Source organism: Nipponia nippon, unplaced genomic scaffold (genome assembly GCF_047370975.1).
Source record: "Nipponia nippon isolate SJK-2023a ecotype South Korea unplaced genomic scaffold, ASM4737097v1 scaffold_7, whole genome shotgun sequence".
Lineage (NCBI taxonomy): Eukaryota > Metazoa > Chordata > Aves > Pelecaniformes > Threskiornithidae > Nipponia > Nipponia nippon.
This window is the reverse complement of record NW_028262391.1, coordinates 42,653,802-42,668,977: the sequence shown is the minus strand read 5'-3', so window position 1 is coordinate 42,668,977 and position 15,176 is coordinate 42,653,802. Positions and strand designations below refer to the sequence as shown.

The 15,176-nt window shown below is 39.2% G+C and overlaps 1 protein-coding gene across 1 annotated transcript in view; it reads left to right on the top strand.

Moving 5' to 3' along the window:
* Positions 1-15,176, top strand: part of PEPD (peptidase D) — a 142,676-nt gene that overhangs the window by 71,965 nt on the left and 55,535 nt on the right. Inside the window, exons 10-11 of the mRNA XM_087739550.1 lie at positions 6,959-7,027; positions 14,404-14,481. Of these exons, the coding sequence (XP_087595676.1) occupies positions 6,959-7,027; positions 14,404-14,481 (147 nt within the window). The remainder of the gene's footprint in view (positions 1-6,958; positions 7,028-14,403; positions 14,482-15,176) is intronic.

Here is a 15,176-nt window from a genome sequence, read left to right as displayed (position 1 = left end):
ATTAGGTTTCCAAATGATAGGGGAAAACTTGCTTCATGTGGAATAGCTAACTGTGGTAATAAAAGTACAGCCCTGAAATTACAAAACGAAAAGAAAATACAATGTGTGTGTGTGTGAGGAAAATGCCATTCCAGATTCTCTAAATTCACCAGCCCATGCAGTTTAGCCAAAAAGACGAAATACCAGCTAATGTCGTGTAATCTCTTCAGTTATTCTTTACACGAGACAGGTAATTTGTAATTCTCAATTATGCAATTAAAATGCTAATTACCCCTCACCTAAACTCTCTGTTCTTGAACTGAGATTATCAATTACCTTCAATCATTGCAAATCATATATGACGTATGTGACAGTGCCGAGTTTTGTATTATTTATGGACTTTCTGTTTAATGTGTCTGGTTTCCAGGTAGCCTTAATGGCTGGTGAAATGGTTTTGCTTTGGTGGGCTTTGTTTCCTGAAAGAATGGCATTCATTCTGATCTGTGTCATTTTGTATTCTTAAAATATATTTGCATTTTGGGGTAATCTTACCCTCTGTTCCTGCCCTGAGCTCTGGCTCGTCTTCCGTTTTAGTACAGAGAAGTAGCGCATTTAGAAATAGCAGCATGAATTTTTGATTACAAAGGTGAGACTACTCACTTCTATGCTACTTCTACACAGCTTTTCCTTATTTCATAATAGATGTTCTGCACTGTAGCTACATTAATATGCTGCCAACTTCATATATCATACCTGCTTGCTAAAGTTACAGTTCTTCTATCCCTACTGAACTCAAATAACATTTTTCTCTTATAAGGATCTATTGTTACCTGGAGTTCGCTGCATATAAATAAAAATAACTTAGGTAAAGAAAGCACACCAAAAAAGAGAACAGAATCTAAAAGTTGGAATTCAGAAGATTAAAATTTAAAAAAAAGCCCCACACTATTTCTGCTTGTTCATGGTGCAAATTAGGACAATTTTAAATAGATGATTCAAAGCATAGCTACTTTCAGTATTTCTGGTTGATAGTAAGCTCAGCAGCTCTGCTCCATGAGCATGCAAAATAACCCAGCCAATGGTTTGAATCTCTAAAATTTTCATCAGAAGTAGCGTAGACAGATTTAAGAAGTCATTGCATAGAAGTGGTTTTGTTTCCTGTTGTTCATGGAGCAGTAAGTTCTGTTCTAAACAATTTCCAGTCATGTAGGCCACTTAAATAATAACATTGCTTTAGTAAATCTTTAATGGTATTATCTCTGAGGTGTAGAAGAAACCTTTGGTCATCTGCTCATAGTGCTAATTTTCTTGTTCTGGTGCAAGTTTGTAATCCACCATTTGTTCATTAATAGTAAACTGGATTATTTCTCCTGCTCTTCTCCATTCCCCTTCTTTACCCTTTTGCAATGAAGTACTGACTTTTTTTTATTAAAACAACCTCAGACATGTTTTGTGATACTGCCATGTTGTGTTGTGAACTAAATGAAAATAGGATTGGATAAACTAAACCTTAAAGCATCTAGTTGGCCATGGAAAATAAATGACATTACCAAAGTAAATCGGTTAACAAAGAAAAATGCTCTGTATTTAAGAACCTCACAGTGTCTAGTGTGGGGTTAAAGGAAGCGCTGCTCACCTTGCTCGTATATCCACTGATGGATTGTTACTGATGCCGCCTTTTCTGTCCCGTTTGCACGGTTCTTCCAGCCTAGTTTGATGCTTAGTATAAATACTTTAGACATCATGGACAAATTATATTTACTGTGGCTTAACAATTTTGTGTTATTTGGGCTTTATAGCTTTCTCATGTGGAGATATTTATGTGTCTACATGATCAAAACAGTGGCTTTCAGTCCTGGTATAAATAGAGAGATCAGCTTTGGAAAATTTTGCCTGTTGTGAATTCTTTAAAAAAGCTTTGGGTTTTAGCCTGTCTCATGGCTATGCTTGATATTTACACAGTACAAAAGCATAAGGGCATGTTCTAGTTATAATTCAAGAGAAATTCAGTGCACAGATAACTAATAGGTATTCACCTACATCTTCCAACTGTACTCATAAAAAAAAAAAAAAAGAAACTACAGAAAATCCTCCAAGTTCTGTACAGAACTCCCTTAAGCTGCTGTGGCTTCCAATTTATAGTTCAAAACCACCTGCTTGCATTTCAAGGCAAGTCTCAAGGGCTGTGTTCAAAGAATACTATTTTTGAAGTGTGTAAAGGTTTCTTTTTATTAAGAGGCAACTTTCTCAAAGGTGCACTAGGAAATTATTGTGGATCTGAAACATCCTCAAACCAGTGAGTGATCCAGTGTGAAAAATTTTTTATATAAATATATTTTCAATATAAACACCTTAATGAGATACTGACCCACGAGTGTCCTTGACTCTTCTGTCATTGTATGCTTCACAAGGCAACTTGCGTTTTTGACAGCAGATCTCTCTGATATGCAATCTAAAAATCTGGTTCCTGAACTACCACTATCCAGTAGGTGTTCTTGACGTGGCTCCAGTATCTGGGAATAATGAACAGGGTTATTCGGTGGTTTTGGTCCTCCTTCGTCGGAAGTCTTGGAATGAGTAATTGTTCCTCCATCCCAAAGTGATGTGCATGTCCCATTCTGCAGTGCTTCTCTGTAGTTACTAAGGATGTGGGGCTGGGGTAGAGGGACCATCAGAAGATGCCACTGAGGAATGTATCGGGCAATGTTACAGAAACTTGGCTTAAGTCTTTAATAGGGTTTTGTATCGTATATTCTTGCCACTTTTTGTTCCCTCTCTAGCTTTCTTTTCTCCATATTGACTGCATTTTCTGTAATTACAGTTTTTACCTGTTTTGTAAGATATAGGCCAAAATACTCAACTGGATTTTTATTTAGAAATTTAACCTTTTTGATCTAGAAGTGTCTTGGTTTTGGGAGTGAATAGCTGAGAAATAGAAAATGTGGTTTTCTTATAAATATTTGTTATAAGTCAAGAAGAGCTGATGACAAGAATTAAAATTAGAGATTATTTGTTTACTTCTTTTGGGAAATAAAAATCACACTCTGCTGAGTGTATATGGATATGTTGTATTCTAGTGATGAGGAAGATCTGAAAATAAGTAAGAAGTGTGAGGGAAGTCGTTACAAATAGTTTCTATCCCTCCTGCTTTAAGTGCCTTTATTCCGTAAATCCACTTAAGTTAGGAAAACTGTTGACATTAAACTACTTTATTTGATTCAATTTGCATTCATAGCACAGATCTGATTGTAATTGTCAGTGTGCATTAGATAGCAGTAGAAACTGGACCAAAGATGATCGTAAGACACAAGCATCGTTGTCACAGTGGTTCTTATAATTTGTCAGAAAGACTAACCATAGCAGGTTTTACTTGAATGGCTTTTTAGGCTGTTTTGAAGTTGAGACTTTTTAAGGATGCTGCAGTTTTGTTTGGATGTATGCAATACTCCATAAGATCTCAAAAATAGCAACTATATACTTTTTCTGTTATTTCTAATGATGAAGAACCCATTATTTCTGAAAGCGGTGTTTTCTTCTCTCTCAAATCAGTATAGTCAATAAGGTAGTCGAGAATCAGCAGGGCAGTGGGGATAACGCTACCTTGTGTCTCAGCAAACTTGGAAGGGTGGGGGCAACTGCAGTCATGTCAGATTTACTTGAGTTGATGGCAGCTAATACTTTCTCTTTTTTAAGTTAATGGAAAAAACGGTGAGGTTTTTAAAACTACCTTCAGTCTCCACATATTGTCAACCTGTTAAAGAAACTGATGTTTTTGGCAAAAAGAAAAAGCACCACACCCAGGATGTACCTCTACATTTATTAAAAAAAAAAAAAAAAGTTGTTTCAAAAGCAATGCAAAACCCATGCCAGCTCAAATAAAGCTGTATGCATTTAAAATGTAACATCTGACATGCAAATACACCAATGGCTGATCTGTATACACCACCAAGGTAGTACGTGCATGGTAAGTAATACATACACCCTCCAGGGAAATACTGCATAAAACATGACAGGAAATTTTGAAACCCATGAAAGAAGGAGAAGAGAAAGACGTGCTTAACTTTTGTATCTGTGTTCATTGCATTAAAAGCTCACGGCAAAGCATCGAGCACCAACATAAAACTGCCTGAACACACACATCCTCCAATCAAAAAGACCAGGCAAAGTTCAAGATGCGATATTTGCAATATATGTGGAGTGCCAGATTAAATGATATTCCATCCAACTATTTCAGACTTTATACTTTTGTATTACACTTTTGGATAAAGATTCTTGCAGTGTGTAGACAGTGAAATCCTGGTGTGAAGAAGTCTAATGGCAGAATCTGCATTAACTTCAGTGGAACCAGGATTTTAACTACAAAGTACTGGCAGCTTCTCTAATTCTATATATACATTTTTCAGCTTTGAAAAGCCAGCGTTTGCCATTAAAGGGATATGCAATCCTTCACTTATCTAAGACATGTTATACAAGGATGTTGGCTGTCTCTGATAGAAATGCTGGATTTTTTTTTTCCAACTGCATGAACATATTTCTAATGAGTCATAGCCTGAAAAAGTAAATTCAAAAAAGTGATGTGGGTAGTTTTACTAGCGGAAAACTTATTACCTGGCAAAGTTGTGCTATCTTCAGCTCAGTCACATAAACAACCACTTCTTACTTACTCTTAAAAGAAAGTCCATAATGTTTGATGAAACTATCAGGTTCCATTTTAGAAAACAGAAGCAAAGTTCAGGCAACAGCTGGATTATACGAAGCATGTCTTAATTTATTTACCACCTTTTACTGCTAATCGGGGAGTACAGCAAAAGGTGAATACTATTACTCGGCTGCACAGTTTCATGTAAATTGCAACCATGAATATGTGATCAGTTGTCATATGGAAAAATAAACTCTGCTATTCCTGCATCACTGATGATGGAAAGATGTTTACAACCTTCATTATTTCATTTTTAAAGCTCTTTAGAATGTTACTGAAAGTTGCTGTCTAGAGGAGATAGTTTATTCAATCATTTAAGATGAAGGGTCTATAAAATACACTAAAAGTTGCTTCCTAAAATGTAACTATACATACATAACAGTATAATATGTTATTGTGCACAATGTATGTGCATAGTGTTGTGTCTTAGAGAGTAAACCTTGATTGCAAGCATGCTAGGGAAGAGCAGATCTGTAACTTTGTTTCCATATGAAATGTCCATTTGGTGAAAAAAATGTGTGCATCAGAACAAATGACAGTTTAGGTGATAAATTTTATTAGCTCAATTTACTGGTATCTCTGCTGTGCTCTCACCATGTCAGAGTTTCTCCTTAGCTTCTCTGTCATTTGGCCTACTCTTTGCCATTACTGCTTTCTGGGGCAATACAAAAATTAGTATTTCTACCTTGTAAAGCCCCAGCATTTTGAGCAGAAAAGAGATCTTGTAAACTGGGTCTCCCTACTAAGTCTAAATGTAGGCTTTTCTTTTTCCTTTTGTGATTAATTTATATGTTTTGTTTTGTTTCTCTTTAAATACTGTCATTTTGTGTAATTTTAAAATCTGGTTTGGATTTACAAGCATGTAATGTCTTTAATAGCCTTCAAAGAATTTGAATTGTGTTCTGTGGGTTGCTGCTGCAGAAGGACAAAATCGCATCATCTCTATTCTTTGAATAGCACCATTATCACTCTGTGTTAATGAAATGATTTCAGTATTACAACAAATGAGTTTTTGAAATTCATTCAGTATTAAAGGGAATTGGATTGTAATTAGAGCATATTTCAAAAAGAATAAAAGGATCCACGATATGTGCTTAGCTCTTAAAGCACCTAATCCTATATTAATTGTGCTTTGGGCACATCTGCCCTCATGTGAAGGGGACTTTGACAGTGAAGATGAAAATGTTTTAATACTTTTAAGGCCAAACAGCTCCTCCAGCAGGACGGCATTGTAAGAGGAGTACTGTTGGAGAGCAGAAGGCTGCTATCACCTCCCTTCCCTTCCCTGTCCCTCACACACACAAAAGCAAACAACGTTGTGTTGTAATGTTCTTTATAGGTTGTTGAGCCTAATGTTATCATGTCATCTTCTTGCTGTTGGGATTGAGTCCGTGTTAATTTTTTCCCATGTTTGGGCAGGGGAAGATCATAGAGATGTTTAGGTACCACAGTCTGAAATTGAATAGTCTTCTGTTTTCTCTGTGTCTGTTGTGCTACAGACAAGAAAACATGAGACCGTCCATTCCAGCATGGACCATGACGCTAGCAGATAGTGCCTGGCTTCACATAATTGGAAAGCTCTGCTGGCTTGTCCGGAGAGGAGGGTGTACAACATGGTCAGATGCGATTCAGGCTTCACACATACATAGGGATATTTAGTTCAGCTTTCAGCAGAGGGTATCAATGAGGTGGTAAAAATGAGAGAGCTTCTGCTGAAATTATTTTGAAGAGCAGCTTTGCCCTGTCTGGCGAGCTCCTTCCCCATGAAGGGTTGGTTGGACTTGCTGAATCTACACGCCATAGACCTAAGGCAGCAGGGTTGAAAATAAGGATCATGGATGTGATTGTGTACTTGAACTGCAGCAAGAAGTGGTTTTCTCAGCTCCACTTCAGAGAGTTTGGCCAGCATTTAACTATTACCATCCCATTCATTCCATGGTCAGATGAGCTACCTTCTGCCAACAATAATTTGCCCTTCTATGTTGAGTTGTTAAGGAAAGCAATTTGCTACTTGAAGTTACTGAGCTGTACTCAAGCCCCTCTTCTCCGCTGCAGAGTTGCTTAATGGGCTTTGTGGAAATCGCGTGATGCTCCGCAGGGCTGCTGAGCTGTGGATGTGGGTGAATTTGAGTGCTCAGCTGAGCAGAAATGGGCAGAGAGCCTCGCAGGGGAGCCAGGGATTTGCACCAAGCACCACTGTACTCAAGCAAGACTTGCTTTCCTCCCTGGCTTGTGGTGGTTTTGAATATATTATTAATTACCACCTTTCTTTCTTTGCAGCCTGTTCCAGCACTACTGCTATACTCGAGGTGGCATGCGCCACACTTCCTACACTTGCATCTGTGGCAGGTAAGTCGGTGGTTTATACTGAACTGTTGCTGTCTTTATGATCGGTTTCCCACTGGATATTTGTAGAATTGTTCCTCTTAGGCAAAGGATGTGTTTGCAAGTGCCACCAGAGTAAGTTTTGAACTGTTTCTTCTGGAAAAGCCAAAGGAAGGTGGCTAGCACTGTGTCTTAAAGCAATAACTTGGTTACAGATTCTGCTGCACTCAAAGAGATTCCCCAATGACTGCTGCTACTGCCAAGATCATGTTTATGCTCACATCTGTGCTGCAACTGGCTTTTTTATTAAATAGTGTTATGGAGAAGGGCTTTAGAGCTATTCTCTGTTGCTCAAAAATACTGTCTTTGAAATACAGCTTAAATATTTCCTATCATTCTCAAAATCCTTTGCCTCAAAGGTTAGTATGCAATTAAGCTGATCTTTTTGGAATTTGGAAATTTTTTGCTCTGTCTTTTTCTTGCTGAACAGCTAGTGTTGAAGGTATTATATTTGGGAAAGTATTATAAAAGTTCTCCCTATAGTTGTAGAAATGGACATTTTTAATGTACAGAATTTTAAGAGAGTAGTGTAGGACACATGTTAAAGGACAACTGTGGGCTTTGTGCAGAGATTAATCTTATTTAGTCAGTGGAATTAATCTAATCACAGATATATGACAGTTAGATGAGGCATGTATGTTGGTATGTATGTTCTACTTGTAGATTTGCTGCTACTCACAAACATTTGCCTACACTGAAGTCATATACCCTTATAAAAATAATTTTTACGTTAATGACAATAATATTATATTGCTTTGGAGGTAATAAGGACAATTAGCATCTTTGCTTCTTTCTGCTGTTTACTCAATTGCTTGTTTGTAAATGCAATTTTCCAATTTATATGCAAAATTGCAGTAGGAGCATGAGCAGTATTATGGCAAATTGTGCATCTAAATTGTCTAAGTTTCCTGTTTTAAGTACCATCGTATAACTTGAGAATTAACATCCCATTGAAATGAGACTCCATCTCTATGGTATTGTCACAGGCTGTGATGGTAAAATCGAGTTGTGCCTGTGTATGGTTTTTCACAGCCATACAGACTTCACATTCACTTAGAGTAAATCAGAACCCATGCTGCAGGATCTGGTTTGGCTACTAGAGAACATCAATGGCTTTGATAAACCTATAGAAACCTCTACTGTATGCTTGTGTAGTGGGTCCTTGTGATCCCGTGGGGACAGACTAAACTCTCGACAGGACTGAAAAACCCAGGACTTGGCGTTATGTGACTCAGGGAACCCAGGAGGAGGAAGGCCCCAACAGTAGTTCAGAAGTGGGTGATGACAGGAGCTTCCTGGGTGTCCTGTCCCATCACACCGGAGGGGCTTAGCAGGGCATGGGAGTGGTGTTTGAGCTGCCTCTGAACCGCTGGAGGATTTAATACATGGAGAAGGGCTGCCCTTGAAATGCAAGATCCTACCAATATTGTGACTCACTGTTGTAGCTGGGAGCTGGCATTGTATCCTACCACTACAATTAAAAGTGCAGACAAACTTGATTTAAAAAAAAATATTACATAAGATAGAATACAAAGGCCTTTGTCCATAGATTTCTGTATTCTGACTGAATGATGAAGTAAGAATGAATAGTATTAACATTTGAAGCTAGGTCCTAGTAAAATGAATGTAAGTAGATCTATTTGATGAATTCAATTAACATAATAATGGCAAAATAATAGGCATTTTTTATTACCATGAAAATGTCATGCATTGTAAATATTACACTTAACTACATTTATGATGAAAAATAGCTTTTGCAGTTAGGATTTTTGGATAGTTTTGTTTTATTCTATTCATGCTGAGTGTTGTTGTTTTCCTGACACTTAAAACTGTGATATTTTGACAGGGTATTTCCTTTTTAGATTACAGGCCTGATAGTAATTTCCGTAGAAGGGAATCATGCTTTTAAATAAAAACCAAGTTTATTATTCAGATTTTAGAAAAGATGCTCCCTAAGCTGGAAATCAAGAGTAATCAATACTATATCTCAGTACAGAAGTAAGTCACTTGGCACACATTGAGTGCATGCATTTGTTGGTGTCCCTGTCCAGTGTTAGACTCTTCAGGAGATGGTAAATTAGTATTTTGTGTGACCAGATATGCTTTAGGTATTCACTGTCCAATCAGTTGAGAATAACAACACACATATATTAGTATTACAGGTCATCACATAGAGAGGTTAGTCGTGTAGTTAGCGATGCTTTCAAATGCTGTCAGCTTGTAAGTGGTTTGAAGCGCAAACAGATGTCACGTAGGTGCAATTAAATGAGAATGGTAGTATTTGATAAATGTACTTGGATATATTTAGCACTAATCTACAAAGTGTTGACTTCCGAGTAGTGTTCAAATGCTAATGAATTATTCATTGAAGCATCTTAGTGTACCAAGTAACCATTTTTACAAAGGGGAAAACAAAGGTTAAGTTACATGCACAGTGCGTCCTGGTGACCCTACAATGGATAACATCCACTGGTAACCAGGCGCAGGGTTTCCAACTGGAGGTAGGTAGAGGTGGAGGCATCAGTATCTCTGCCACCGCTGCAGAAGCCATGGTCATCTGCCGCTTGATACTGCGACATCTTAGACTTAGGTTCAGATCTTCTTGACAGATGTCTCTAGGCAGATGACAACTCTCAACAGATGATACCAGTGATTAAGAATAACATAGTGCAGTACAATGCCTTCCTGTATCTGAGGTTCGCCATAAGTAAAGCTTTCTGGATAAGATTAGGATATTTATTGAATCTGTTTTTCTTTCCTTTCTTTTCAATACATCTTTTTAAGATTTCATTTCTTAGATGAAAAAGTGGAGAGAAGGATGTTAGTGCTTCCTTCTGGATTGATTTTTTTATTTAAATCATGATGAAAATAGTTTGCTGTTTTAGTTAATGGTCTGTTGGTTTTTCTTTAGATGTTCTTAATGTAGAGCTAATAGCTGCACTTTTTGTAATACTTGATGCTCAGCTTAGTCCTGTTCTTAAAATATTGCTGACATTCCTCCTCTTTCTCTTTCTTCTAATCATTTGTTTGCAGGGTGTTTTCTGATCTAAAATGTATTTTGGGGACATTTTTCCTTTCCTAGTAATCTGAATCTCTTCCTACTGCTTACATTCTCAGTGGTGTTAATTTGCAGCTTTTCCACCACTTCATGCAATTCTTTCTGTAACAAACACGTCTTTGGCACCAGTTAGAGGCAAATTATTAAAGGAATAAAAATAGATAGACAGAAATCTCTTGGAGAATTTTTCAGGTTGACTGCCTGAAGGCAGACATCGACATCCCCACATGTGGTGGTTTTCAGAGGTGCTGACCTCTAGGAAGGGAGCGGAGCTGCCAGTGATCCGCATCTCCCCATAGCGCTTCATTTTAAACCCCGACTTTGGCGCTCTAATGCCAGACCTTTCAACTGTTGCTCCTTGGGAAGAAAAGAAATAGCTTCTACAGGAAGGCTCCTTTGCTTTGCCAGTGGCTGGGGGTTTTGTTTAAATTGTTTTGAAACCACCTTGAAAGTCTAACTGATTATGAACAATTTCTGGCTAGCTGTAGCATTGGTGACCTCACTGGTGAGGCCGCATCTCGAGTACTGTGTTCAGTTTTGGGCCCCTCACTCCAAGAAGGACACGGAGGTGCTGGAGCGTGTCCAGAGAAGGGCAACTAAGCTGGTGAAGGGTCTAGAGCACAAGTCTTATGAGGAGCACCCGAGGGAGCTGGGGTGGTTTAGTCTGGAGAAGAGAAGGCTGAGGGGAGACCTTATTGCTCTCTACAACTACCTGAAAGGAGGTTGTAGAGAGGTGGGGGTTGGTCTCTTCTCCCAAGTAACAAGTGATAGGACGAGAGGAAACGGCCTCAAGCTGCGCCAGGGGAAGATTAGGTTGGATATTAGGAAAAATTTCTTCACCGAAAGGGTAGTCAGGCACTGGAAGAGGCTGCCCAGAGAAGTGGTTGAGTCCCCATCCCTGGAGGTATTTAAAAGATGGGTAGACGTGGTGCTTAGGGACATGGTTTAGTGGTGGACTTGGCAGTGCTAGGTTAACGGTTGGACTCGATAGTCTTAAGGGTCTTTTCCAACCTTAACGATTCTATGATTCTGTGATTTACCTTGTGGGTACACATCCCTTCTGTAGCATTGCTCCTAAAGTATCTTTCCTGACTTCATCTTGAGATGGTGGTAAAGATGCTTCCTCTGAGGAAGATTGGACTTGCACCTCTTGGCAGGAACGGGCTGGAGGTGTGTCCACGTCAGTGTTTTAATTTGGGTCAGTAGTGCATTTCTGAAGCAAGATCTCCCACTCGTCCCCAGCTGCAGGGCTTTGTTCAGAGCCAGGGACCAGTCCTAGAGTGCATGTGCTGTATTTCTTTTGGGTGAAAAACAGCTGGGAGAGCTTTCAGGAGCAGGTCTGCTCTGCCTAGGTTGCTAATGGGTGTTCAGCCCGGGGTACCTGCCCAGAGCCAGTCCCAAGTGAGCAGACCTCCTTGCCCCTATCACTTCAAACAGACAAAAAAACCTGAAATGCATGTGGTGTGCATATCTGGTCTTCAGCACCAACTGTGCTCTCTGTGGTACGATCCCATTTATGCGACAGAGCCAAGATGTGTGTGACAGATAAGGAGTCTCAAATGCCAAGAAAGATTGTGTGCTGCTTAACGCTTCACTAACGGTGCTGAAAAACAGATTTTTCATGCATCTTCCATAACAGTTGGTGCCGAACCTTACAGAAATATTTTGTAAACTAAAACCTTTACATTAAAATGTGCAAAAGAAATCCCCCATCTTTGTATTTGCAATGTCTATTGTTGAAAGCATTTGTGCAGTGCTCGTATTTGAATATATGACTTGTTTATGCAGCTGGTACGGTATATGACACCGAGGGTGCCAGCATATGATGATAAGTAAACAAGCTATCTGCAAATACATTAGCATGGAGTCATGCCCTTAGGCTTCATGATAATTTTTTAAAAGTTGATCATAAATATATGCATGTGCTATTTGCTTCTCCTGCTTTATCCCTATTTTTAGAGGGAGATAAGGAATAGTATCTGCAGCTAAAATCCTGACAAACCGCTGTGGAGCGTGTGTGTGTGTGAGCCTGTGTACGCATGCCAGGTGTTGGGGTTTTTTTTATTATTTTTGTGTTTTTCCTTAAATAGCAAGCGTGTGAGTTCAGAAACAGTGTCGTGCATAGCACCAAGGTCGTTGCAGTTGCTTCCAAGTGCTGTCCCTCCACCCTCCCAAATCGTAGCCCTCCGCCTGGGAAACAGTTCTTCAGGCTGGAAATGATGCTGCCTCCTCTCGTCAGGCTGATAGTCCAATGCAGAGGTAGGAGCTGTCTCGGCTGCTGTCACCTGCGCATGAAAGGAGACAGCTGAGGCTGGAAACACGACTCCTGCCGTACATGTCACCTGGCAGAGAAGGCCCTTTTCTTTTGATTGCAGTCCATTGCCCTATTACAGATCTATTTTTCAGACAGAGCAAACTAAGTTTGAAAGTGTCCTGGTGTGGAAAATGGGAATTGTGGCCAGAAGGAACTATTCTGCCAGTGCCCAGGAGACAGGACATCTCAAAAGGAAGCTCATGTCTGTCTTGATCTTGTGTGCAGGCTTTATAGGGCTGTTTTTAGTTATCTGCGCAACAGTGTAGGTTCCCAAGTCAGGCGTCCAGGAAGTTAAAAGCAGCCAGCTAGTAGCTGGTTGTAAAACTGTGCTTAAGCCATCGGACCAGCATCACAAAACAAATCTGTTGCAGCCTTAATTCTGTGGGGTTTTTAAACTCTTGATTTAACAACTTTAATTTTTCCCTTTGGAGTGTGTATAATTTTAAGAAATACACTTTGTATCAGAAAATCATTCCCATGATTCTGAAACATTGTTCTTCACTGTCTTAATACATAGTGATTCTTATATGCTAAAAAATGCTTAACAATAAAAACTTGTTGCTTTCAAAATATTAACGTGATCCAGCCCTTTAGATTGAGAGCCTTCAGAAACTTAAGGCAGCATCTACTTTCTCCTCCGTTATCATTGCTTATGGAGTTGTTATATCTGAATGACCAATGATCTATTAAATATCTAATTGATCATAAGTGCTTAATATATCTTGAAGGTAATCTCTTTTTGGATACAGTGCATGTTTACTGTTTTTGTAATTGCATATATCAGAAGTCTAGTATGAAAAGAATGTCAGATGGCACGTTTACTCCAGATACAACAACAGATTCATTGAAATTGAGTCTCAGATTCCTTTCACCTGAGATATGAGGCTGTTCCACCATCACAACTTGAAAGAATCAAATTTGAGCAGGATGACCAATACAGTTTCAATGAAAGGTGAGATACAGACTGGCAACTCAGCTGGAGGGGTCAGAGAGATGCCGCAGTAACCCTGTCCCAACACTTGTGTTTTTGGATATGATACGATTCTTCTGAGGAGAACAGTAAAAGAAAAATAGGTAGAGCTCAAGATCTTTACCAGTCTTTTAACTCATGTTTGGTAGACCTGGGGGAATATCAGTAGACAAGAGAGGATGCCAAGTCCAAATACAGGTCACGGAATGGATCATGGAGCTTCAGAAGCACAGAACAAGGGTCCATCCTTCTCTGGAGAAGTGTGAATTATTCTTGTGAATCTGCAGTTTAGTCTGAAAGGTTTCCAGGAATAAAGATCTTTTCTTTGTAATGTGATTTTTAATAAGAGGTAAGAATAGAGTGACAGTTCTCGTGCCTGTTGTTGCTGCTGCCATTGTACGCTGCAGATGCTCCCCGAGCAGCGTGGAGTGTATCCACTCCAGCAGAGATCACACATAGCCATGCCAGAGGTGAACTGGAGCTGTTTACTTGGACAGCTGAATTTTTCCAGTCCCAGTGACTCCTAGAGTGTTTCAAACGTGTCAGATTTTACTCTAGTGGAAGTTAGGTTTTTATGCCTCAGAATGTTTAACCTCAAATAGCGAAACATATCGCTTAGTAATTAAAAAAAAAATCCAGAAGGTAATAAATGGGTATAGGTTGAAAAATCACTCTTGCATAATTCCTTCCTTAACACTGTCATGGACATGGGAATTATTTAAATGAACTGTGCCACGCGCTTTCTGCAGAAACATCGTATCTTGCAGCCAGAATAGCAAAATGCCTGTTCCATACCCATTTCTGCTGAGCAAGCTGCAGGGTATGCTCTTACAGCCCACGCCGGGGCAGGGCCTATGGCAGTTCTCACAGACTGCAAAATTTCATGCTGAATACACAGATGTTTACAATGTCATGTGTTTACAATGTTCCTTCTCATGTTGTGTGTGTTAATGTCTCTTCTTCCATTAATTGTGCTGAATTTTCTTTTTGCCTATCAGTGGGGAGAACTCATCTGTTTTGCACTATGGCCATGCTGGAGCCCCAAATGATAAGACTATTGAAGACGGAGACTTGTGGTAAGTAATGGGTTAGAGTTTGATATTTTTGTGGCACTACTGCTGCTTCCATACATGCATTGTATGTACTCTTGGACTTAATTAGTAAAATGCTGGCTACATAATGATGAAAGCATAAAATAGCATGTGATTTTCCATGGCAGACTAGTCTGGTTTCTTCCAAAGGTTCTGTGTACCTGCATCTCCAGTTGAAAGGGAAAAGAGAGATTGTTTTCAAACACTTCTGTGCCAAAGGCACTTAGAATTTAGTTTAAGAAATGGCTGTATTCTAAGTTGTAAAAATTGGCATCTGAGTTTGCTCTTGAACCTCAGATCCAAACCTCAACTCTGATGGTGGAGTGGAGGGTCAAGAGTGTGTTGGCTAGTTTTAAAGAATTGCATCAAATTACAGTATGGATTAGATCTTCCAAATGGTTATGTGCACCCAGACACCCTGGCCTGAAAGTAGACTTTTGAACGTGTGAGATCATACTCAGTTCAGGTTAAGCCAGGGTGCTTCTAGTTGTGTATTGTGCCAAAAATTTCTAAAAAGATTTTGTTTAGAGTTTAGCATTGCCATAATACAGTTGCAAATACCATAAATTTTTCACTAATTGCATTGCGTGTCCACATGCTTTGCAGTACCACTGCAGGTAAAAGCAGGGTGAATGAAAGCACCAAATACATTGATCTAAATTGAAAGACAAACCTAATTG